This window comes from Anopheles gambiae, chromosome 3 (genome assembly GCF_943734735.2).
Source record: "Anopheles gambiae chromosome 3, idAnoGambNW_F1_1, whole genome shotgun sequence".
NCBI lineage: Eukaryota > Metazoa > Arthropoda > Insecta > Diptera > Culicidae > Anopheles > Anopheles gambiae.
This window is the reverse complement of record NC_064602.1, coordinates 89,570,396-89,595,976: the sequence shown is the minus strand read 5'-3', so window position 1 is coordinate 89,595,976 and position 25,581 is coordinate 89,570,396. Positions and strand designations below refer to the sequence as shown.

The 25,581-nt window shown below is 41.2% G+C and overlaps 1 protein-coding gene across 2 annotated transcripts; it reads left to right on the top strand.

Moving 5' to 3' along the window:
- Nucleotides 1–991: 991 nt before the first annotated feature.
- Nucleotides 992–6,205, top strand: LOC133393715 (uncharacterized). 2 transcript variants are annotated; one of them, XM_061659778.1, is made up of 2 exons: nucleotides 992–1,080; nucleotides 1,141–6,205. In XM_061659778.1, the coding sequence occupies exon 2, from the start codon at nucleotides 1,172–1,174 to the stop codon at nucleotides 5,909–5,911; it is 4,740 nt and encodes a 1,579-aa protein (XP_061515762.1). In that variant the 5' UTR covers nucleotides 992–1,080; nucleotides 1,141–1,171; the 3' UTR covers nucleotides 5,912–6,205. The 2 variants fall into 2 exon arrangements, with proteins under 2 accessions (XP_061515762.1, XP_061515763.1); XM_061659779.1 differs by having other exon boundaries at nucleotides 1,002–1,080; nucleotides 1,167–6,205.
- Nucleotides 6,206–25,581: the final 19,376 nt, after the last annotated feature.

Below are 25,581 nucleotides of genomic sequence, written 5' to 3'. Positions count from 1 at the left end.
TTATCAGTGATAATTGAATTGAAACGATTTCTTTAAAGACATTTCAAGACTTCCTCGAATGCATATTTTCCGTATAATAAGTAATAAAAAGCTTTGTTTTTTTTTTAAATAATAAAAATTGCCCAAATCCATAATTAAAAATTGTTTTCACTTTCAGCTACTAATGTTTAGTCCTCCGTGCCATTCCCTTAATTTGGTTCGAATAGATTAAACGCACTTCTGCTCTCTACCTATCTTGTAAATGTTCAGTTCAATAAAGTAAAATAAATAGATTTTTCTTATTTTTTACCACTCAACAAAAAAAAAAAATCTTGCAAGAGCGCATAGCTTCGTTATTTAAGATTTATTGCTTAAACAGCAAATTCGTGAACAAACCATAACGCATTAATCAAAAGCCACTCACAGTAAAGGGCAACAAATGTTGCCTTATCAACGCACACTGTGTCGAAAGTCAGCTTAGCTACAATGTTACACGTCGTGCGCGGGTAGATAGTGTTCATTCACTTTCAGTTCTTACGTACACGCATCGTCTTGCAAACCTTATACCGCTACCGGCTTGCGCAAAACTCATGCGCACCAGAAACGGAACAGCTTCGTCTGCGGCAAGAAGCGCGAAGTGAGGTAAAGTTTAAATTAGTTCAGCGCAAAGCCTGATCGAAATAATTTCGTAACATAAGATAAATAATTTCGATTTTTCAGTAATTTCGGATCTAGCATTTAATTAAGATAAGCTACGCGTTACAGTACATCAGTATTCATCTTTGTTGTGTGCGTTCAACTATTTTGTTCGATTCACTACCACGTTTGCCTTTAGATTTTTAATTAAATTTTATCAATAGGTTGCTGCAGAGTATGGCTAAAGATAGATAAAACGTGTAAGATAAACAATGATAAACCGTCGTTGACTGCAGGGTGTACGGTACAGGTGTAATAGCACGTGCACTGTGGATCAAACCATGCAACAAAGTGTACTGTTTATCAAACCCGCTCAAAAAGATTTTTCTTTCAGCTTTTTCCTTTTGGTTGCATTTAGCCGTTTAACCTTTCCTCCTTTACGTTTCAGTTTTTGTAACATTCATTGTAAGTATTGTAAATTACTTTATAAAGATTATAGAATTCTAAACCATAACACTAATTTAGTTTTTACTCCTTGAGGTAACGAATAGACAACATGGATCCTGCAGCAAAAAAGCCAAAACTAGAAAACGAGAGTGCTAATTCATCCTATCACGGGATGTTCTACCATCTACGGCTCGGAATGGTAATACTGCTGCACTCGTACAATCTTCATCGTAAAGGAACGCTGCCCCACCTCAGCATCACCATGGAAGACTGTGAGGCGGGCAAGTTTGACGACATAGTGATCCGTTACGCGTCATCCACCACCCCGAAAGGTACCATTTACATCCAGGCCAAGCATAAACTCTCCTCGGAAAACACGAAACCACTCACGGAAGGAGATTTCTTCACGAAAAAGGCCTCCAGCACTCCGTTCTCCATTCCCATGTACTTTCGATCGTATCTGGACCACTATCGGCCTGCTTCCAATGGTTCGCATGCGTACTTACTCTGCACCAATGCAACGATCGATGATAAGATGATGCAATATTTCACCCAGCGACACTATGATGTGAGTGATATTCTATCGTTTTGTGATTTGATTAACGCTACATGCTATTCCTTCAAGCGAGAAGGCAAGTTCACCGCACTGTTTAAAGATCTGCGAAGAGTCAGTTTGGAAAAGCTTGGCAAACTGCTCGCGACTCACGCCAAAACTGGTGAGGAAATCAATTCAAACGACACACTCATTCGTTTGTACCATAACTTAATTGCAATGTCGGTGGAACGGGTCACGTCGAACGTGTTCAGATTCAAGCGTGAGTTTTGGACAGCACATGCTGCCACGCCCATGGGAAGGCTTCGGATCATCGTTGAGCGAGAGTACGGAAAGCTGCCTCAAAATAAGCCCAAAGAAGAAGCGATACAGTTAACGATTTCAAACGCCTCCAATGATTTCCCCAACGCCGCTGCAAACCCTGGCGCTGTGGATCAGTTTTGCTTTGAGCAAATCGATCGAATAATCCACCAATTTTGTGACGAGTTCCTGTTGGTGTGTGGATCGAAAAGCGAATCGAATCTGCTAAGCGACGCTCACGAACTGATGCCCAACTGGGTGCGCGATCGAAAGGGAACATTTGAAAATCTGCAAACCCTGCTGCTGGAAGCACTCCGAGGGGAAGGATCGAGCACGATCACGCTGAAGCAGCTCAAAGAAAAGTACATCGAAGTAAATGCGAACGAAAGCTTCAACATGCTGCGAGTACTGACACAAGAACACATTCAATCAGTGCGCAATGAATATCCATTTATCGAATTACAGGAAGATCGTCTGAAAGACTCTTCGCTCTATCGATTTATCGGTAATAGCTCGTCGCTTGATGTTCATTGCTTTTTTACCAAACACAACGTTAATGTCAGTTCAATAATTATTGCACAAGCTTCAGCCCTCCAACAGTATGATTGTATATTTGTAAACGGTTCATCAAGCCAAGTAAAAGGAAACATTCGTGAGATCCTTCGTGATGTGATGGAGTTCTTATTTGATGTTGATCGCACATCACGTTACATTTTTGTGATCTTTGGTCAAATAGAACCAGACGAACTTAAATTCATCCAGGAGCTTACACATAAATACAAAGTGAAATCTATTCTAATTCAACAACTATTTCATAACAATTTATATGAAGATCGTTTCTTCGTTCGTGATCTTACTGAAGCAGCAGCGGTACAAGTGCTACAACAACAGGGTAATTTCAACATATTTGGAACAACAATTGCTTTAAATAAGGTCGTTGGGAAAGATGATACACTAGGCTTTTTGTGTGATGTTTTGGAAAGATGTAACCAAAACTTGAAATCGAAGACTGAATACTGCAACAGGAAGTGCTACGAAAGTATCAGCAGATGGTATATTCCACGCACCATGATACCATACAAAAAGTATAAAGGATCATCCCGGACTTACCAAGACCTGTTCTATGTAACGCCAAAAATCGCAGGTACCGTTATACCTTTTCAAAACCTAGAATTCATGCAGCCTAACTCACCATCAATAATTAAATCCTACATAACATCTCAAGATGGTTTCAAACACATTGCCAATGCGATGGAGCAAGATGAGTACACGAAAGTTTGCCTCATCCTAGATGAGGCCGGGGTTGGAAAGTCCACCTTTTTTATTGCATTAGCATTTCACCTATCGAACGATAATCCGGCAGCGTTTGTCATACGCATGATCGCATTGAATTATAGCACCGATTTTGCACGTCTGAAGACGATCGATCCGACTACGATGGATGACACAACGATCGTTAGGATCTTCTTTCGGCTCTTCTATTTAACATTGTTCGTGGCAAATGTAAACAGTCGATCGATAAAACAGAACGATCTGATTCGAGAGCAAGCTGATCAAATCGCAGGACATTTTACGATCTGGAATGGTCAAGTTACACTCGATGCGGACAACACACGACAGGAGCAGCAGATGACGGTAGAACAGAGGCTAGTGCTGCGGTTGTTTGCAGAGAAATTTAACCAAAGACAATTTCTCCTTTTGCTGGATGGTTTTGATGAAATTGCTCCCCACTATAAAACCTTTGTAATGCAGTACTTCGCAAGGCTGGCAAGTCTGGCAGGCATTCGTAGACTGTACCTTTCCTCCAGACCGTACGACTTTGTTGATGAAATGAAGCACACATTCATAGCTTGCAAACTGTTCCACCTGGAAGAGTTCACCGTGCGCGATCGAATATGCTTCTTGCACAACTTCTTCATGGCGGAAATGGTTGAGTTTAGCGAATGCAACGAGCGTGATCGCTTACTCCTGTTGGCGGTATTGGACATGCAGGTGGTGCATAAAATGAGGGATGCCATATCAATACCCCTCTTTTTGTACATGGGCTCGATAACGCTGGCTCTGCTGGTTCGAAAATGTGTAAATTTTTCCGATGAAACCCTGTCGCTGGAAATATTTGATCGATGGAACTTCAGTATGTTACAAATGATCCAAAATTTTGTAGAAAGAAAGCTTAAAATTCTGGACATCGATAAGACAGGCGCCACGGACGCGGTCTCGTTCAACGCAGCACAGATTCAGATCACCGACGAAGTAAATTACACGCTGTTGCAGCGGCATTTTCTGCTAGCCGTGTGGGTTATGTTCGATAAAGCGATTCGAGCTCAGCTGCTATCCGGCCATGAGCTGCAGGAAGCCAGCCAGTACATAGAATACCTTGCGGAAGCGAAAGAAAAGGCAGGCATCATTATGGGCGTGCAGGATGACGTTCCCATGTTCAAGCATCGCATGTTTGCCGAATACTTTGCTGCTTGTTGGCTGCGCCAAAACAGAGATCGCGTAAAGCAGCTCAGCTACTTTCGATCCCGATCGTACTGGATTAAGGAAACGTTTCAAATACGAGACTTTTTCGACCGGCTGGTGCTAGAGGAAAGTCCAGGCTGTGAGTTACACATGGCTGTAATCAACCGTTGGGAAGGGCAGATTACTCAAATACTTGCCAAAAACCCTTCTGCTATGATGGCGAAAGATGCTTTAGGCCGAATACCGTTACATTTAGCCGCAACTCGCGCTCTTTCTCTTTACACGATCGGGAAAAGTTCAATAAATTTCAATGAATTTATCAACGTAAAAGACGACCTCTATCAATGGCGTGCCATAGATTATGCGTTGATCAGTGAAAGTGATTGGCTATATTTTATGGAAAAAAATGCAACCATCCATATTGATACCTTGCTACAGCAAATATCATTTAACACCCTCGACCGAGTATTGCACGATCTGTGCTTTTATAAAAATAAACTTGTATTTCAAGAAAAGCAAGAGATTGCCGATCAGCTAGTTCTTGCTGTGGTGACGTATCTTCTCAACGAAAAACAGCTCGACATCTACACACGCCAGCCAGAGCTAAACGACCAATCTGTGATAGAATTTTGCACCAGGCATAATATGGTCGATGCGTTAAAACAATTCGAATCACACACGAACAATCGCAAACAGCTTCCGTCGGAAGAGTACGATCGATTGTTTAATATTGCAGTAGAGCATAATGCTTGTGATGTTACTGATTACTACATCACCGAGTGCAACGCCGTTTTTCCAGGTACGGTTCGGGCCAAAGAGAAACTGATTTTCTTCGTGAAATATTATATTGAAAACGACAAACTCAGCTCATGCAAAGTGTTCTTTCAACTGTTATGCTCACAACTCGATATACCCAGGTGCCCACTCGAAGACAGCGTAATGGAGGAAGAAGATACGCTCGATCAACCCAAATACAACAAAGTACCAGAACAGTTCGATACAGATTTTGACAATACGTGTTGCGCACATATATCAGAGGCGGCAGATTTGTCACTGCCTGAGTATAATGAGGATGATAGCACGCACGAAGGATACGTAATCGAAACACTTCTTGCCCGAGCAGTGTATGCGGGAAACGTGCGCATGGTTCGAGAGATTGTACAAAAGACGCAGACGACCATTAACAACAGGCTTATTTTGACGATCATGAGATTGCTGCCTTTCGGCGGCGGGCGGACTCTAACACATGAGAGATCGGTTCCAGGCTTCCGCTATCTGCTGGACCATTCGGCCGACCTGTACAGTATCGATGAGCAAGGTCGCAATCTGCTGCATATCACCGCCCAGTATGGCTGTATCTATATGGTTCAGTGTTTGCTGCTCAAAGGATTTGATTTGAGAGAGAGAAATGCTGTGAACGGGTGGGACGCATTAAATTATGCTGCAGTTTGCAGTGCATTCCGCGCAGAGCTTATTGCCCCGCTCCTTACAAATCAAAGCGATCAGGCGCAACCTGGTAGCTCGAAATCATGATCAATTTGTGCCGAATGAGAACATTTTGTTGGGTGTTTTTATGCTGCTCCTATGAAAAAGAGAGAAATTCATTGTTTCGTTGAAAATTATACGACTACACGTTTAAATTGTAATGTTTTGTATAAAAATGAAAGCAAAAAATTAATAAATGTGTAAAGAATGTATGAACATGTGTACGCATATTTGTTATTTATTAAAATCATTATGATATAAATTATAATGTGAAAATGTTGATTGACCCCAAAAGTCTCTGCGCCTGCCTTTTTACATGAGTCTTCATGGGATCTTATACGTTTGTCACACTTTCTTGACTTTTTTGCACGAGAAGTGATGTTTTTGACGAGCTTTATACATATGTTGTTATAAAAATTTACTACATGGAAAAGGGAAAATGATAATAACTCTACCTTAGAATGTTTGAAGCTAATGCATTTTGAAAACAAGCGAATAAAACACAATTTTTAATATAAATTAATGTTGTACAATTCATCGAAAGCAATGTTTTTCTTCCTCGGTATCACAAAGCACACTAGTCCATATGTCAAAGCGTAATCCAAAGCGTCCATACTCAGTCATAATCCCTGTCAATGAATGCTGAACGTATTCAAGCCAAACTCTTCCGCATTCATCGTACACAATCGAGCGCAAGCGTAAAGAAAGCAAGGGACGTGGAAAGACATCTTTTTCAGCGTTTGCACAACTGTTATCCTAGCCGTGCGGGAGTCTTTTTCTGTCCATTTGCTAAATCCGTTTTTTTTACTTCCATTCACTGTAGCGCTCGAAAAATATGATAATCAACCCTCGGATTGCCTTACCTTTTCGGCTGTAGCAGCAGCAACGGCAGCCGCAGTGTGTCGTTCGACACCGGTTCTGGGTTTCAATATTGAATTAAATCGTATCGAAGATGGTTTCATCCTGTTAACGATCGTATCCCCGTAAACGTTTCGTTATATTCATATGTATTGAAGCAGACGAGTTTAAAGAAGGTTTGAAATCTAATACACAAAACGGAGCGAAAAAAACCTCTATTCAATCGGTAGCCTTTTCCTCTGTTCATGATCCATACACTGCTATTTCCTCGCTCCCAGCACCAAGAACGAAACGGAAATATTTACGCTTTCGTTGTGGTTCGCTTTTCTTACTTCACCATTCCATCATTCAGTGACTCTTGGATCGCTGTAGACGACTATCCCGTGCTTCCCTGTTTTTTGCCGCACTGCTCGCTTGCGTGATTCGAGAATGGTTCACGCCGTCCCGCAGCAAAGTCCCACAGCCATACTAATTCCTCGGCCAACCGAACCGTGTTGCGTGATTTTCGACCGAACAAACTATGTCCTTACGCTGCGGAATTCTCCTTCCACGCTTGCTTTCAATGATTGAAATTCCAATTCCACCCGTTTGACAGTCGCGAGCGTATAACCTTCGGCGGTTGTCAGGGTGCGTCCTTGTCTGGGGCGTGTAAAATCGATCGAACGTCTTCAATCGATGCGGAACTTCTGCTAAAGCGATAACCTTCTGGGGGAGTTCTTGGAGTTTTACTTGCCCGCTTTCAGTGACTTTGGCGAATGGTAGAATGCTGTGTGCTTTTGAAATGAGAAAGCGATGATAGAAAAGAAGACTCTTTCACCGTAAGGTAAGTCAAATCTCGCGAGTCAAAAAGCTAACTTACTTGAACTCTTTTTTTTTATGTTCTAAGAAGAGGAACCGATTGATGCAGCTCGCATGTGCACATGCTGACGGGATCTTTCCAGCAATCATACAATTGAGAGCGCTTGAGACCAAAAGGGCAATACTGAGGCAATGCAATCAAAGTTTTGGTAAAAAAGGTCTTTTAAGGAAAAACGATGATGACACACGGACTTGGGAACTTCTCAAGTGCAGTCGAATATCTCGAGCGCATACATTATGTAGAGGCTTTTATTTATCGGAGCTGTAAGGGTTTTAGAACAGGTTTTTAATGCAATATACGCATACATGAAAGTAATGCTCAAAAATTTGAAATCAAGGAAAAAATAATAATATTTAAAATCTCTTAAATATTGTGAAAAAAAACAAAGTATTTACACACAGTTTCATAAGCTGCCAATTTCATTGTAAAACTATATTACTTCTGAAACCGAAAAACCGTCACGGTATAAGAGGAATCCAATAATTCATTTCCCTCAACCTTCTATTTACGTAAACCCAGCGCAACAAAACCGTCACTATAAAGAGATAAAAAATTACAACACTTGCGTGCGGTTTCGGTATACATAAAATGCTACCGCGCTTGCCTCGCGCTCTTGAAACGGTGGCAATTTGCAAGTGGCATACAAATTATTGCTCTCAATGGTTTTTACAAAACCGACCAACGTAAAACAGCGAAAACATCATCACTCACACTCGACAATAAACCACTTCGGCGCAGCAAAGGCTGTAAAACTTCCATCGCTCCATTTGTGCATTTCAATTGCTCTGTGTTTTGTTCTCTTTCCAGTTTTCTCTCTCTCTCTCTCTCTCTCTCTCTCTCTCTATTTCTCTCTCTCTTCTCCTTTCAGATATTTTCTTTTTGGTTTTAGAAGAGATAAAGAAACGATGTTGATTTTTTCTTTTTTATGGCGTGATGCGGAAGTATGTTTTTAAGACGATTTTATAAAACTCGAACTACGTTCCGGGTGATTTCGGAGTAGTCCGTTTATGGTTCTTGATAAAAAAAAGGATAGTAAAGAGAAGAAACTAAGAAACATTGTTTGGAATGAGATTTGAATGAAAATCAAATGGTTTGTTTTGCTAAAACAATTCAAGCAAAATCGTACTACACACTTTAGCAAATATCGCTTTAGTTAACAGAAAATCGCCACAGCCACATACGCTTTTCTCAAATTTCTCGAATGTATTTTTTAAATGTCACAATTGCTGATAATCAGCATTGCGTACAACCGGTAACGGTTAATAGAATAACTGATATATTGGTTGGGATTATTGTGTTTACCTGCTTTCTACCACATTTACTACATCATATTAACTACTACCATATTTACTACATCGCATTTGCTAAAATTATTTTTTTTCCGAAATTTCTCGAAAAATGGTACTGAAAATGTTAATAAGAAAGTAATTAATACAGATGGAAAAGATCAACCTAGACCGCAACTTGGTTCATAAATATATCAATAAACCATTCCTTTTGCTACAAATACACCCTTATCCATGAAATGTAAACATGTGTTAGCTCACATCGAAAAATGTTCCCACCCATTTCTAGTAGTAAAACAAAAGAGATTTTTAGAATAAGAGAGCGAAAAAGAAAGAGTGTGAGAGATAGAGAGATAGCAAAAAATGCTGTATCGATGATACTGCAACCGATATGCTACCGACCTCAGGTATATTCGCTTTCTTCTCCCTCCGACCGACCCGGACGTCGGAAAAACTCGTCAATCGTCACTATGACAAGTGCCACTTACCATCAAACTTTTCACCAACGAGCAGTAGTTGTTTTCCATCCCCTCCATGTCCGCAATACTCAATGTTCTAGAATGGCGCCAGAGATCTGAACCGGATACAAAATCGTGCGGGTGTCGTTGGGGGTCCGCTCATTACGAGCTTCGATCCGCTTGCGATCGGCAAAATGGGACACAAATGGTACGAACAACGAGCGACATTGTTTGTGTATAGCTTTATTTCTTCTTTTTTGTAAAGTATACACACACACTCACACAGAATCCTGCTGGCGACACAGATATGCAACAGATTTTTCGTTTCGGGTTGGAAGGCAAGCTTGAGGTTAGTTTGGAGAACTGCCTCCACTCGGCACAATATGGTCTAAAAACTTTTCCATCATCGAAGCACATTCGTATCGATAAGTGAATCCGTCCGGATGCTGTAGAGGATAGAGGCACCTAACACGTCGATCAGGTTAAGGGAGTGTAAGCAAACGACTCAACCAAAGCAGCATAAGCTCATTTTGCTCCCGACGACCAAGCGGTTGGTTGAGTTTCGGAACATGTTTGCCTCCGAATGCAAAAGCGGAAACAACAAACCCGGAAGTAACAAACACTCTTAACATGTGAGTGTGTGTGTGTGGTTGTGTGTATGTAGAGCTCTGTTGCTGAAGTGCTGTCGTTCCAGTTTTTACGACAGATTGCTGTAGTACTACGCTTTCCAATTCGTGGTAAGTGTCATCGGTAAGTGTACGGGTGTACTTGGTACCGTATCGCATGTGATTCAACTTTCCCTCCCCTATTCAAGGCCCATGGCTTATGTATCGAGATTTTAGCCTGCCGGAATATCTTTTTTTACCAGCTCCCATTTCACGACGAACAGTTTCTTGTTTCTTTTGCTTGTCATTTGCTCTCGTAAAGTTTTTCCTTACTACTGCTTTAGGTCTGTCTGTATCCTGATTTTTTTGTTTTGTTTTTTATTTTGCGCCACGACAGATGCATAAAACGTGATTGTGAAGTGGGACACACACACACACAAAAAGGGAAACGGACGACCGAGCCAACTAGCTTTACTTCGATGAAGCGGAAGAATGGTTTATCAAAAGTTTACCACAGCGCACAATGGAAGAAGGGAAGGGCCGATGGCTCAAGTTGAAGGTTAGGGCCGATTACTTCACTTTCCTCCACCGATGGGAGAGAGCAAAGGGCTGAAGGATCCGTTTAATGCGACACTTTAATGCAGAGATTCTCGGTCGGTTTGGTTTGGTTCTTGAGCCGTCTGCAGTCACTGGCATTGTCTTTGAACGGCCTACCCTAGAACCCAGGACCGTGATGGCGTAATTTTTTTTAATTCTATTGGTAGAACTTTTCCTTGTCAGTGTTTTGCTATTCCAAGCACTTTTGTGCTTCGGTTTTGTTGGTTCGTTGGAGCAACTTTCAACTTGAAGGTCTTATAATCCACCGGACCATTATAATCAGTCAGAAACTGGTCGTGGAAACTTTTGTGACAGGTAGAACGACGAACGACCGACCTATGCATCGTTCAAGGTGATTGAAAAGTCGATTCGTTCTGATTGCGGTCATGATTATCGAGCAGTTTTATAAGATTGAAAAGAGGGTGTAAGTTTCTTTAAAAGCCCTTAAAATGTTATTGAAATGGGGGGTAGAGAGATGTTCATAACATTCAATAACTCTTTTTGAAAAGATCATAATATGTATTACAAAACTATCAATTTAAACTTAAGGAACATTAGAACTAAATTTTTGTAGTGTTATTTCATAATTACATGCAAGAATACAAATTGAAGATGGTATATCTTCCTCTATTTACCATATATAGATCTTTACATTCATTTTTCAACCTGAACTTTAGCCTTCTTCTTTGGCACAACAGCCGTTGTCGGTCAGTGACTTCTTTCAGTGACTTATTTATATTATAGCAGGATAGTGAGTCCTACACATGGGGACAAGGTCCATTCAGGGCTTGAGCTCATGACGGACATGTTGTTAAGTTGTTCGAGTTGACGACTGTACTACCAGACCTGCCCGAGTTTTAGTATTTTTCCAGAAATAATGATGAATTTGAGTGTTCAAATGAAATTAGATCTCCGATGATGATTCATTGTTCAAATTGGAATTAAGATAAGACTCTCAAAATAGCATTCTAGCCAGCCAAATCTTTAACTGAGCAGGCAAAGACTCATAAATCTTCCATCAAGTCCTCGACCTCCGCTCAATATACCCTAAATCTCAGTTGTCATTCACTCTCTCTCTCTCCAATAACGCCGCTTTCACGACACGTAGTTGCCATATGTAATTGGTGACTCATTCATCAGCGAGACATAATAAATCTCGCATTAATTCACCCCCGGAGCAAGTAAGCTACCACAGATTCGGTGCTTTGCCACGGTTCAACAGTGCCCCTGGATGACGATGACTCGGTAAGCTCCTACCGGCAGCTGCTATACTTATCACCAAACCAATTCCAACACCTCTTGGCCTTTGATTGGCTCCCAGCTCGCTATTAGAGGCTTTAGGCAGTCCGATAAGATACTCTTCCGTTCCGTTTCGCTATCGAATCGATAAAAAAGGCACGAACGCTCCAGTGCGTCGAGCTAAAAACGCCCCAGTCCCAGTGTTACAGCGTAAACGTCGTGCATTAGAGCGCTACATTATGAGATCGTTCGTGTTATTGGCAGTGCTGGTCGGAGTTGTTGTCCTCTGCCAAGTGGTGGTACAAGCCTCCGGACACCAACACCATGCCGGCGGTGCGGGTGCATCGCTGTCGGGCAGCTTCATGCAGCTGGACGAAGTGAAGGCACTGCACCCGAAGCATCTGCAATTACTCAAGCGCGCGGTGAAAGCGTTCGAGGGTACCATCGACCAATCGAAGCTCGATCCGGCCGGCAAGGAGGCGGTAAAACGGATGGCGCTGGAGCAGTTTATGGGCCGGCTGGCTGAAAAGAAACGCAAAGCACACGGTCACTAGGGCAGTGCAAGTGGTGGAGCGCACAAAGGAGCATTGGTATATAGGCCGGCTTTAAGTGTCGTTTAAAGTAAGCATCGGCGCTTTTGCGCTGGAAGAGCTTTTGTGCAACGTGAAACAAAATCAATTGCAAAAGTGTTTGAAGTAAGAGGAGGAAAAAATGTACCTTTTTTCAATAAAAGGAACATTCAAAGAGCTTTAACCAAAGCGTTTTAATTCATGTTAAGTGAAGTTACGTTGAAGATATATATCACTAACTCAATTTTCTTTCAAATTTGTATTCTTTTGTACATATAAGGTTGATTATAAGGAAATAGTCGAATTTCGTTATTTTTCTGCAGCTCTTACTCGCTTATTTTAATCACTTTTTAAGTTTGCTTGTTTTTTCTTTTGGCAATCATCACTCGTAGATTTGTTTTTCGTTTTTAGTTTTTCATTATATTTTTTACATTTTTTACATTATGAATTTTTTTTAATGCTTATTATTAATTTTTATTTAATTAATTTATTAATTAAATTAATTTAATTTAAAAATTTCGATTTTTTATCCTCTTTCACCATTCTTAATTCTTTAATCTCTAGGCTTGAAATGATTTGTAACTTTTTTTTTTCTCTAGCACATTTTTTATTCATATTGTTATCATTTTCGTTATTAAAACTCGCCTTTGTAAATTCAGATTTTCGATGCAGTTTGTGGATTTCATTAGAAGTACATTTTGATTGTGTTTACACCATCAGTAGTAACATGATGGATTTAGTTTTATATTTATGAAGAGTGAGGCATGTTTTTCGATAAATTAAGCCAATTTCAAAAGTACAAAACAATTGCCCAATATCATTTTCTTTCTAGTTCTTATTTTTTCTTAATTCTATTCTATTCTTAACTGACTACAGAAAGCATCTTATTTTTTAATGCGCTGCATCCGACATATTTTCCCATCATACTGCTTTCGCTCCAGTAAAAGTTGAAAACGACACTCTAACTCTCCAGCAGCAAACTTCATCTACGTTCAAAGGCAACTGAGAACGGCGAAGTCTTGCCAACGAAAGTCAAAGGTAGGCCAAAAACTAGTCATCCTTCGTAATTGCGGGTCGCTCTTGTGGTTACGCTTGTGAACCGAATCACCATGCATGCCGTCCGTGTGCCCCAGCAACGAGCTGTCCCCAGTCTCTTACATCCCATAGAGCCATACAGTCGTGCAGCGCCGTTTGCCAAACAATCTGCAACCAAGTTTTGGTGCATGGTAACCCGAAAACTAGCGAGTAAATGTCGAAAACTTCCCGCGCGACACAGTGTCATTCGGAAAATGATTTATGTGTTCGGCAAATGCTGCAAATTCGTCTCAGCACTTTCCAAAGCTCAGGTTTGCTGTTGGAATGAATTAAAAACGGAAAATGCCCTCACAAACACACACACACACGCTAGCTGAAAAGTGAAACGACAACTTGAACGATAGCGAACGGTTCGATTGAGCTCAAGCGCACTGAAGGACGTGAATGGCGTTCAGCGTAAACTACACCCGTGCAAGATTGCCTTGCCACAGTCATTTACCCGACACAGCCACGAAGGGATGATAGTTCCAAGCATATTGTCCCAGTGACAGGGACCGTTTCCGTCTACAGCGGGATCGTGGCTCATGCGTCGGCACAGCAGACACTTTCCGATTTGGTAGGCAAAATGGCTTATTGTTTCTTGCTCCGCGCTCGTTTTCAACTGTCATGCGCTTGCACGCCGTGTTACCCGTGACCGCATTTGATCGTTTCGTTTCGTGCTGACGAAGAAGCTGGCCATGAGCTAATGACGCTGTACGAAAGTGTCGGATATTTCTGGTTACGCCACAGCCTCCGGGAGGAGAGCCCACATGCTTGAAGTGATAAATTTTACGCACCGAACCACAGAGGCACAGGGTGCGGGTGAGTTTCATTTTTACGTCAGTTTGGACGCGGGTGCGCGAGAATGAACGAGTGAGGTCATTTTGGTGGCTTTTTCGCGTGGCACACCATTTTGCACTAACCGCTCCGCTGTCCTCCGCTGCTTGATGGAGCCGGTTTGCAAAAAGGACGGGAAGAATATTTATGGACACAAGTCCCCGACGATCGTTGGTGGGTTCGGTTCCAGGCAGCATTTTGGTGCTGTCATTTCTGCTGACACACACGCTTCCGGTTGGCCTCGAATCGTGACAGATGAGTGATGAAAATGAGTGACAGTGTTGGCAATGCGGTGTGGATGGGTTTCCATCCGTGTTTGTGTCGTTGGACGTTAACAATGGCTACAATTTGGGGTGGGCTGCTGGATTCGGTTGAAATGGCATTTGAAGCGTTAAAGGTTTCACGATGATGGTGTGGTACATATTTTGAAGCACATTAACCGAATGGTTATGTGAGTTCGCATTTTTTACCTCGTAAATGATATAACCACAACTATTACAAGAATCAATTGTGGTAAGATGATAACTTGTTAGAATATGTTTGACCTCTTCAGAATAAAAGAATAAATATATGATTGATTTACATGCTTGACCTGTTGTTTAATTTGGAGTTTCCATGATTTCCCGACATTAATCCTGTTTTAATGGCTTTCGTAGCATTCAGTTCCTGGATATGCGGCTTATTAATTTTACCCGCTGGCCATGAAGTACTAGAATCAATAGAAGTGTGTCTGGATTTCATTGGGGCCTGATATCTCGATAAACAAATAAACAAAACAATTGTAGGATTTGTCCTTCAAACTTAAATTACTTCGGCAAATTTAAATATATCGGAATTCATTGAAGAGGAAACTAGAGAACTAAATTGTAATAGAATATTGTCTGTGAGAACGCTGTTAATCATTGATTATTATAGGAATACTACAAAATTTGAAGATAGATTTGATGTACGCCTTGATGGCCTTACGGATAAATTCGCCAATTCACGTTGCAGCATTTTGGTTCAATTGACATATTAACCTTAATATGAAACATGAGCTCAAAACTGTCCTGCATTTAAATCAAAACATCTTTGCAATATCATGATTTTTTTACTGCGTGTCGAATTATTGTCAATTAAAAGAATGATCTCATATATTGTCATTAGAGTCATACATAAGAGTTATTAGACAGATAAGCTTCTTAAGTATCTTTGAATTAGCTTCAATCTAATACATAAAAGTAATATTTTCTTTGTGATTGTCTAACCTTGTACATTATCAAGGAGGATTGCGAGGACAAGTAATTGAGTTTGAAAATAAATTGAACAATTGCTTACAGAATTCTTGCTTTTGTTGCTATTGGACTCTCAACACTGACACACTTGACACTCGTGATACACCAAATTCAAAGTTAGACTAACGTAATTGTGTATTAATGATCAAAGCCTGTTTGAGGTATACAAATGTGCATTAAGTATTAATTACCTAAGGAATTTGAGATGAATGTCAAATGATTAAATGCCACTTCCAGCAAATTATTGTTGTAGCAGTATTGCCTTAGTACTATATGACTTTTTCTGTAGTTTATATGCTACAGAAATGATCAAAACTGAGCATTTTTCTACTGATATCGCTTAAAACACTAATTCAGTTGCACTTCAGGCGATCGAGTGTCCCAGTTTTTATACCCCACACCTAGCACAGCATACATTTATTTCCTAAATCTTCCTACAGTGACAAACTGCTTTTAAATTGCTCCCACGAATGTTCCACGGAATTAAAACGAGCTTATCTTGCACGAATGTGCCTAGGCAGCTAGGCAAGAGGAGCAGAAAAAAAAAACCCAATTTAACGCTCAGTGTAGCTTCTTCAACACCAATAAAGTGTCTTTCTTTACTCCTTTGCACCATTTGGGTCTCAAGCACGGCCCGGCCTAGTGAGGGTCCGTGAAGTGAAGATTAGATTTTTCTGCCACTATGAAACTATTCTTCGGTTGTGTTCTTCGCAAAAGCATAAAGAAAGAGCTGGCCACACCGGGGTTACGGTTGCGAGATTGCTGCAATAATACGAATGCAGTGTTTAACGGGTCAGAAAATGGAGCACATTTTTCACACTCCCAAAACCGTTTTTCTGTTTTCAAACCAGAAAAAAGAAAACCGAACATAACGTACAGATAGGTATAAAATAGAACAGAAGTTCGGTAGTGGACCGACACGCTTTTGGACTGGGACCGGGACGAAATAAATGTCGAGGTAATTCCATTCGATTAACGAACGCCGGAAGCCCGACAGACCCAGCGCGGGGGATATCGAGATAAGATAATAATTGTACACGTACGAAACGGAGGGAGCACAGCAGAGCTGAAATGGATCGGGCCGGAATAAATTGGGTAATCAGCTCTGTGTCATTGATATATTGGTCGATAGTATCAATAATCTTGCGCGATGCTTTTTGTCTTTATTATTGGTAACAGTTTTTGCGTCGTTTTTTACCTTTTGCGGTGCGGGTGCATCGCTGTCGGGCAGCTTCATGCAGCTGGACGAAGTGCAGGCACTGCACCCGAAGCATCTGCAATTACTCAAGCGCGCGGTGAAAGCGTTCGAGGGTACCATCGACCAATCGAAGCTCGATCCGGCCGGCAAGGAGGCGGTAAAACGGATGGCGCTGGAGCAGTTTATGGGCCGGCTGGCTGAAAAGAAACGCAAAGCACACGGTCACTAGGGCAGTGCAAGTGGTGGAGCGCACAAAGGAGCATTGGTATATAGGCCGGCTTTAAGTGTCGTTTAAAGTAAGCATCGGCGCTTTTGCGCTGGAAGAGCTTTTGTGCACACGTGAAACAAAATCAATTGCAAAAGTGTTTGAAGTAAGAGGCGGTGAAAAATTGAACCTTTTTTCAATAAAAGGAATATTCAAAGAGCTTAAATCCAAACCAAAGCGTTTTAATTTATTTTAAGTGAATTTACGCTGCAGATGTATATCACTTACTCATTTTTCGTTCAAAATTTGTTCTTTTGTACAACTTTGTTTATAAGGAAATAGTCGAATTTCGTTATATTTCTGCAGCACTTACTCGCTTATTTTTATCATTTTTTTAGTTTGCTTATTTTTTTCTTTTGGCAATCATCACTCGTAGATTTGTTTTTCATTTTTAGTGTTTCATCATATATTTTACATTTGTGGTTTATCATGAAATTATTTTTTAATGCTTACTATTATTTTTTATTTATTGCTTTTAATTTAAATATTTCGATTTTTTATCCTCTTTCACCATTCTTAGTTCTTTAATCTCTAGGGTTAAAATGATTTGTAATTTACTTTATTATTTTTTTCTCTTGCACATTTTTTTATTCATATTATTATCATTTTTGTTCTTAAAACTCGCCTGTGTAAATTCAGATTTTCAATCAGTAGTAACATGATGGATTTGATTTCATATTTATGAAGAGTGAGACATGTTTTTCGATAAATTAGGCCAATTTCAAAAGTACATAACAATTGTCCAATGTCATTTTCTTTCTAGTTCTTATTTTTTGATGCGCTGCATCCGACATATTTTCCCATCATACTGCTTTCGCTCTTGTAAAAGTTGAAAACGACACTCTAACTCTCCAGCAGCAAACTTGATCTACATTCAAAAGCAACTGAGAACGGCGAAGTCTTGCCAGCAAAAGTCAAAGGTAGGCCAAAAACTAGTCATCCCTCGTAATTGCGGGTCGCTCTTGTGGTTACGCTTGTGAACCGAATCACCATGCATGCCGTCCGTGTGCCCCAGCAACGAGCTGTCCCCAGTCTCTTACATCCCATAGAGCCATACAGTCGTGCAGCGCCGTTTGCCAAACAATCTGCAACCAAGTTTTGGTGCATGGTAACCCGAAAACTAGCGAGTAAATGTCGAAAACTTCCCGCGCGACACAGTGTCATTCGGAAAATGATTTATGTGTTCGGCAAATGCTGCAAATTCGTCTCAGCACTTTCCAAAGCTCAGGTTTGCTGTTGGAATGAATTAAAAACGGAAAATGCCCTCACAAACACACACACACACGCTAGCTGAAAAGTGAAACGACAACTTGAACGATAGCGAACGGTTCGATTGAGCTCAAGCGCACTGAAGGACGTGAATGGCGTTCAGCGTAAACTACACCCGTGCAAGATTGCCTTGCCACAGTCATTTACCCGACACAGCCACGAAGGGATGATAGTTCCAAGCATATTGTCCCAGTGACAGGGACCGTTTCCGTCTACAGCGGGATCGTGGCTCATGCGTCGGCACAGCAGACACTTTCCGATTTGGTAGGCAAAATGGCTTATTGTTTCTTGCTCCGCGCTCGTTTTCAACTGTCATGCGCTTGCACGCCGTGTTACCCGTGACCGCATTTGATCGTTTCGTTTCGTGCTGACGAAGAAGCTGGCCATGAGCTAATGACGCTGTACGAAAGTGTCGGATATTTCTGGTTACGCCACAGCCTCCGGGAGGAGAGCCCACATGCTTGAAGTGATAAATTTTACGCACCGAACCACAGAGGCACAGGGTGCGGGTGAGTTTCATTTTTACGTCAGTTTGGACGCGGGTGCGCGAGAATGAACGAGTGAGGTCATTTTGGTGGCTTTTTCGCGTGGCACACCATTTTGCACTAACCGCTCCGCTGTCCTCCGCTGCTTGATGGAGCCGGTTTGCAAAAAGGACGGGAAGAATATTTATGGACACAAGTCCCCGACGATCGTTGGTGGGTTCGGTTCCAGGCAGCATTTTGGTGCTGTCATTTCTGCTGACACACACGCTTCCGGTTGGCCTCGAATCGTGACAGATGAGTGATGAAAATGAGTGACAGTGTTGGCAATGCGGTGTGGATGGGTTTCCATCCGTGTTTGTGTCGTTGGACGTTAACAATGGCTACAATTTGGGGTGGGCTGCTGGATTCGGTTGAAATGGCATTTGAAGCGTTAAAGGTTTCACGATGATGGTGTGGTACATATTTTGAAGCACATTAACCGAATGGTTATGTGAGTTCGCATTTTTTACCTCGTAAATGATATAACCACAACTATTACAAGAATCAATTGTGGTAAGATGATAACTTGTTAGAATATGTTTGACCTCTTCAGAATAAAAGAATAAATATATGATTGATTTACATGCTTGACCTGTTGTTTAATTTGGAGTTTCCATGATTTCCCGACATTAATCCTGTTTTAATGGCTTTCGTAGCATTCAGTTCCTGGATATGCGGCTTATTAATTTTACCCGCTGGCCATGAAGTACTAGAATCAATAGAAGTGTGTCTGGATTTCATTGGGGCCTGATATCTCGATAAACAAATAAACAAAACAATTGTAGGATTTGTCCTTCAAACTTAAATTACTTCGGCAAATTTAAATATATCGGAATTCATTGAAGAGGAAACTAGAGAACTAAATTGTAATAGAATATTGTCTGTGAGAACGCTGTTAATCATTGATTATTATAGGAATACTACAAAATTTGAAGATAGATTTGATGTACGCCTTGATGGCCTTACGGATAAATTCGCCAATTCACGTTGCAGCATTTTGGTTCAATTGACATATTAACCTTAATATGAAACATGAGCTCAAAACTGTCCTGCATTTAAATCAAAACATCTTTGCAATATCATGATTTTTTTACTGCGTGTCGAATTATTGTCAATTAAAAGAATGATCTCATATATTGTCATTAGAGTCATACATAAGAGTTATTAGACAGATAAGCTTCTTAAGTATCTTTGAATTAGCTTCAATCTAATACATAAAAGTAATATTTTCTTTGTGATTGTCTAACCTTGTACATTATCAAGGAGGATTGCGAGGACAAGTAATTGAGTTTGAAAATAAATTGAACAATTGCTTACAGAATTCTTGCTTTTGTTGCTATTGGACTCTCAACACTGACACACTTGACACTCGTGATACACCAAATTCAAAGTTAGACTAACGTAATTGTGTATTAATGATCAAAGCCTGTTTGAGGTATACAAATGTGCATTAAGTATTAATTACCTAAGGAATTTGAGATGAATGTCAAATGATTAAATGCCACTTCCAGCAAATTATTGTTGTAGCAGTATTGCCTTAGTACTATATGACTTTTTCTGTAGTTTATATGCTACAGAAATGATCAAAACTGAGCATTTTTCTACTGATATCGCTTAAAACACTAATTCAGTTGCACTTCAGGCGATCGAGTGTCCCAGTTTTTATACCCCACACCTAGCACAGCATACATTTATTTCCTAAATCTTCCTACAGTGACAAACTGCTTTTAAATTGCTCCCACGAATGTTCCACGGAATTAAAACGAGCTTATCTTGCACGAATGTGCCTAGGCAGCTAGGCAAGAGGAGCAGAAAAAAAAAACCCAATTTAACGCTCAGTGTAGCTTCTTCAACACCAATAAAGTGTCTTTCTTTACTCCTTTGCACCATTTGGGTCTCAAGCACGGCCCGGCCTAGTGAGGGTCCGTGAAGTGAAGATTAGATTTTTCTGCCACTATGAAACTATTCTTCGGTTGTGTTCTTCGCAAAAGCATAAAGAAAGAGCTGGCCACACCGGGGTTACGGTTGCGAGATTGCTGCAATAATACGAATGCAGTGTTTAACGGGTCAGAAAATGGAGCACATTTTTCACACTCCCAAAACCGTTTTTCTGTTTTCAAACCAGAAAAAAGAAAACCGAACATAACGTACAGATAGGTATAAAATAGAACAGAAGTTCGGTAGTGGACCGACACGCTTTTGGACTGGGACCGGGACGAAATAAATGTCGAGGTAATTCCATTCGATTAACGAACGCCGGAAGCCCGACAGACCCAGCGCGGGGGATATCGAGATAAGATAATAATTGTACACGTACGAAACGGAGGGAGCACAGCAGAGCTGAAATGGATCGGGCCGGAATAAATTGGGTAATCAGCTCTGTGTCATTGATATATTGGTCGATAGTATCAATAATCTTGCGCGATGCTTTTTGTCTTTATTATTGGTAACAGTTTTTGCGTCGTTTTTTACCTTTTTTCGTATGATTTGCTTGCCTTTCAGCTCTGCTGGTTTTTGTACCTTAACAAAAACATATTTTTATATTTTGTTTCATATTTAGTTTTTTACTAATAAGCAAAATCGTTTTTGTAAACACAAAATCCAAACAAGAAACAGTGTTGCGATTTGACAAAAAAAACCGCATTTCTTCACCAAAACCGATTGCAATCACAGCTTCTCGCCTTCAGAAAATAAACATTCCCACAAATAGAATGTTCTGGTTGCGCAAACAAACTCAACGCAGACGTGCCGGCGCGCGAACCAACATCCTTAAGGCATTGTGTGTGTGTGTGTCTTGCCATCTTTTCCGGCACAAATCACGTCCCAGTGCTGAAGCATCAGCGTATCAGAAATCGCGAAACATTTCGCGCACAATTTGTGCTGAATATTTCATCCACATCCACGCGGCGCATCCAGCCCGTCGACAACAGCTGCCCGTCCTCGCTGCGTCAAACCCCGATGGCAACGGATTTATTCACTTCCAAGTCGGTCGATCGGTTGCTCCGATGCTCCAAGCGGCAGGAGGGGAAACCAGCAGGACCTGTCGACTTCAAAAGCAGTTCGTTTCTTTTTCCTCCTACGGAGACTGTGTCACGCTGTGTGATAGTGTTCGGCGTACAGAAGGTGAATGCTGCCCCTGCGTCGTTCGCCAAGCGGGCAGCCAATTCAATGGCAAATCTCTTTATGTCACATATTGAATCTACTGCATACGCTCCCGGCGAATGGAGGGTGAATGGGCGTGCGCGAGCGAGCAGACTTTGTGGTGAATATTTTATGCGGCGAATGAAAAATTTATGGGTAAATTGAGCGGCCTTAGCGCTCCTGTCGATGACTTGTTGAAGGCTTTTTTGGTGTACACCTGAGAGAGAAAAAAGGATGTCTTTTTTAGAGTCTGAAAAGAGTGTAACCAATTTAACATGCTATCATTGAGTCAATTATGCTTTGGAACTGGTGCTTTGATTTTCGGTGATCGTTGTCATGAGGCGCATTTTAAATTTAACGCAATCGTACCATAAAGGCTTTCTTTGCTCGTTAAACACAACGATACAAGCAAACTGTTTTACAAGGAGTTAAACTTTTGGCGGCGGAAAAATATGGAAAAATATGTCAGTAAACGTCGTACTATCGATCAGGTAAGTGCATGAATGATAAAATACTTTTAAATCTTACATATTTTTGCCAATAAAGGTAAAAAACTGTTTTAATTGAAATCCCTATGTATTAAAAATACTTTAATCCATTTCAAATTGAAAAAAGAAAACAAGACTACAGTAGAACGTCGATTATCCGGGGGCGAATTAACCGGCGGGCGGCTTAGCCGTGCACATAAATATGACAGCTGCTCAAACGTACGGCGAACATTTGCAGCGATAGTCAAGTGGGCAACCAGTTTTTTTGCAGCATTAGAGTCTAGTGGGATTTTCGAAATTCAGTTTTGTTCATGAACAGTTGTTAAACCTATAGTTATTGATTTAAATAATATTCTACTAACGATTAATCGATTGATTCAAAGTGAATTAATTATAAAACTAGTGAATTTTATAATTTTTATAAGAATTTTACATTTCTCGGACCATTATCCGTGCAAATCGATTAACTGGCAACCGTCCGATCCTGAGCTGCCCGGATAATCGACGTTCTACTGTAACAGGTTGGCTTATAAGTCCCCGGTCTAACAAAGAAAAACACATTTTTTTGTCAAAATTCGTTTTTATTATTCAACATAGTTCCCTTCAAGAGCGATACGACGATTATAACGACCTTCCAATTTTTGATACCATTTTGGTAGTACTCGTTCGGTTTTGCCTCAAAATGGGCCTCAGTTTCGGCGACCACCTCTTCATTGCAGCCAATTTTTTTCCCTGCGAGCATCCTTTTGAGGTCTGAGAACAAGAAAAAGTCGCTGGGGGCCAGATCTGGAGAATACGGTGGGTGGGGAAGCAATTCGAAGCCCAATTCATGAATTTTTGCCATCGTTCTCAATGACTTGTGGCACGGTGCGTTGTCTTGGTGGAACAACAAAATAACAAAAGTTGCTTGACAAAAGACGCTCTATCTCACAAACTAATTGACATACAGACGTCAAATTTTGACATGAATCATTTGAAGGTTGGTACTATATAAAAATAATATGCATTTAATACTAGCGGCGCCATCTATGTGTCAGACCGGGGACTTATCAGCCAACCTGTTATGTTTAAATGCATCTTTGTACACCCCAATAAAGCACGTAACGTAATTTTAAATAAATACGAACATCGTCTGTTTATTAAACTATTTGACAAACTGTTTAGGCACAATTAAAGAAATACTTCATGTTTAGTATTGCGTCCGCCGTATGTTCAATATTTGCCTAGGAATTTTATGAGTACTTTAATGGTAATAATCTGCTTTACGAATGCGGAACTTGACTATTCAAACTAGGAACTTTAAAAATCATCCGAATTCTTTGCTTTCAAATATTACTTCAGTTTGCTACCACATCTTATAAGACTCGCAAGGTACGTCAACATTTGTATATTCTTCCTCGAGCCCTTTAAAGCTTTCTCCCCTAACCACATACTTTAACGCAGAAAATCAAATTGACCTCACCAGCAAAAAACCACAAACTCTCACACTGCCAACGCAACGAACCATCTGTCCTGACGTAAAAAAAAAGTGCCCGAGCCGAGTTCTCTCATCGGGGATGCACGCTTCCCCGAGTTCCCTGATTCTTACACGCCCGGCGACCTCTTACTGGCTTAGAATGATGTAATTCCATTTTATGGGACGCTTTATTGCGGTTAGATTCGGGGCACTAGATATGAACAATGTCTTTGTTTCCGCTCGGGGAACAAGGCGGGGGGGCCCGGCTAGTCGGCGAGCAAAGGTTCTTTGTGGCAGAGAGATTGCAAGAAAGTTACCGAAGCTTCCTTGTTTTCCCCCTGGGGGAGGAAGGTGGCTTTTCTTTCCTTTTCTCATTGTACATTTTCCTAAAATTCCCACTTTTGTGCAGAATTAGGCGCCTCCTGGGATGTGGTGCATGATGGTTTATGACGGAGGATGGTTTGTGATAGAAATGTAAGACATATTGGAACATTCCCATGACAGTGGCAAACTAAAGTATGTTAAGGAAAAAGTAATCTTTTATTCATAGTTTCTCATCATTTATTTCATATTATTGGACAAAAATATTTAAAGGTTCTACGGTTCAAAGCCCAATTCAAGTAGGAAAAACATAAAATTTACAACCCACTCTAACCTTCTATATTCTTTTTCCTTCAATTGACTCTCTACTTCCCATTCCACTTCACCAAAACGCTCCACATTGCCCTCCTATCGCGCATCTAACATCGTTTCCAATCCGTTCGACATTTTCACTCAGCCTTCGTACGAGCAATTTCCGCTAATCACGACAACATCCGCCGTCGACTCGCCGTGCTCTCTCCGCAGCGGGTGGCCACATTTCCGTGAACATCCTTTTGCACAGCACGTGTAACGCCACTCGAAAGACAACAACATGTCTGCAGCATTTCCGCTCCGTTTAGTTGCCCCCGCGCTGATGCTACTTCACCCGTCATTTGCTCCCAAACACTTTCGCATCCAACTGGAAGTTGGAAGACGAAAGAGGGATAAAATGGACGCGCTAGTGGGTGAATAAAGATACACAAAAACATAGTAACAGAAAAACGTAGAATGATGTATACGTGTTCTTCTTGGCCACCGCCACTTTACCACTACCATCTCCACCTTCCGGCTATCAGTTCCGGCGAACGCTTCATTAAACCTTTTTCCACCAAATCATCGGACCCCCCGGACGAGTGAATTAATGGTGCGTTGTCGCTGTCGTTCGCGTTTCCCCGAGAGGAGAAGGCAGCGAAAGTTAACACTGGTTGACTGGTGGGGTGGAAAAATCATCGTCGCATATCCATCAATTTTTGGCCTCGAGTTTTTACGAAGGATTGTAACGAGAAAGAAAAAGAACAAGGCGCACGCTTTCAGTCGCCTCTTTGCTGTACTTCCCTGCTTCCCAGCCAAAGTAAACCATCGATTTCGGGTGAGTGATATTTTCCGTTCAGTGTCTTCGGTAGTAAAGCGAGGGCAACGAACAGGACTGCGCAACAACAAAACAAACTCGATTCGATTATTCATCTTCATCACGCACGTCACGGGGCCGCCTCATCGTTCACGCTGACACGTACGCGTAATTTTGCTCGTAATTTCCATGTACGCTCGTGGTGCGCAGTGCTGCCGCAGCCCGTGCGTGAGCAGGGAGTATGGAAAACTGGTGTCCCAGTTCTCCACTCTTCGCTAGAGGCTTCTCACAG

Bases quoted from the DNA above. Each gene is read 5' to 3' on its own strand.
- LOC133393715 (XM_061659778.1), top strand. From the start codon at position 1,172: ATGGATCCTGCAGCAAAAAAGCCAAAACTAGAAAACGAGAGTGCTAAT.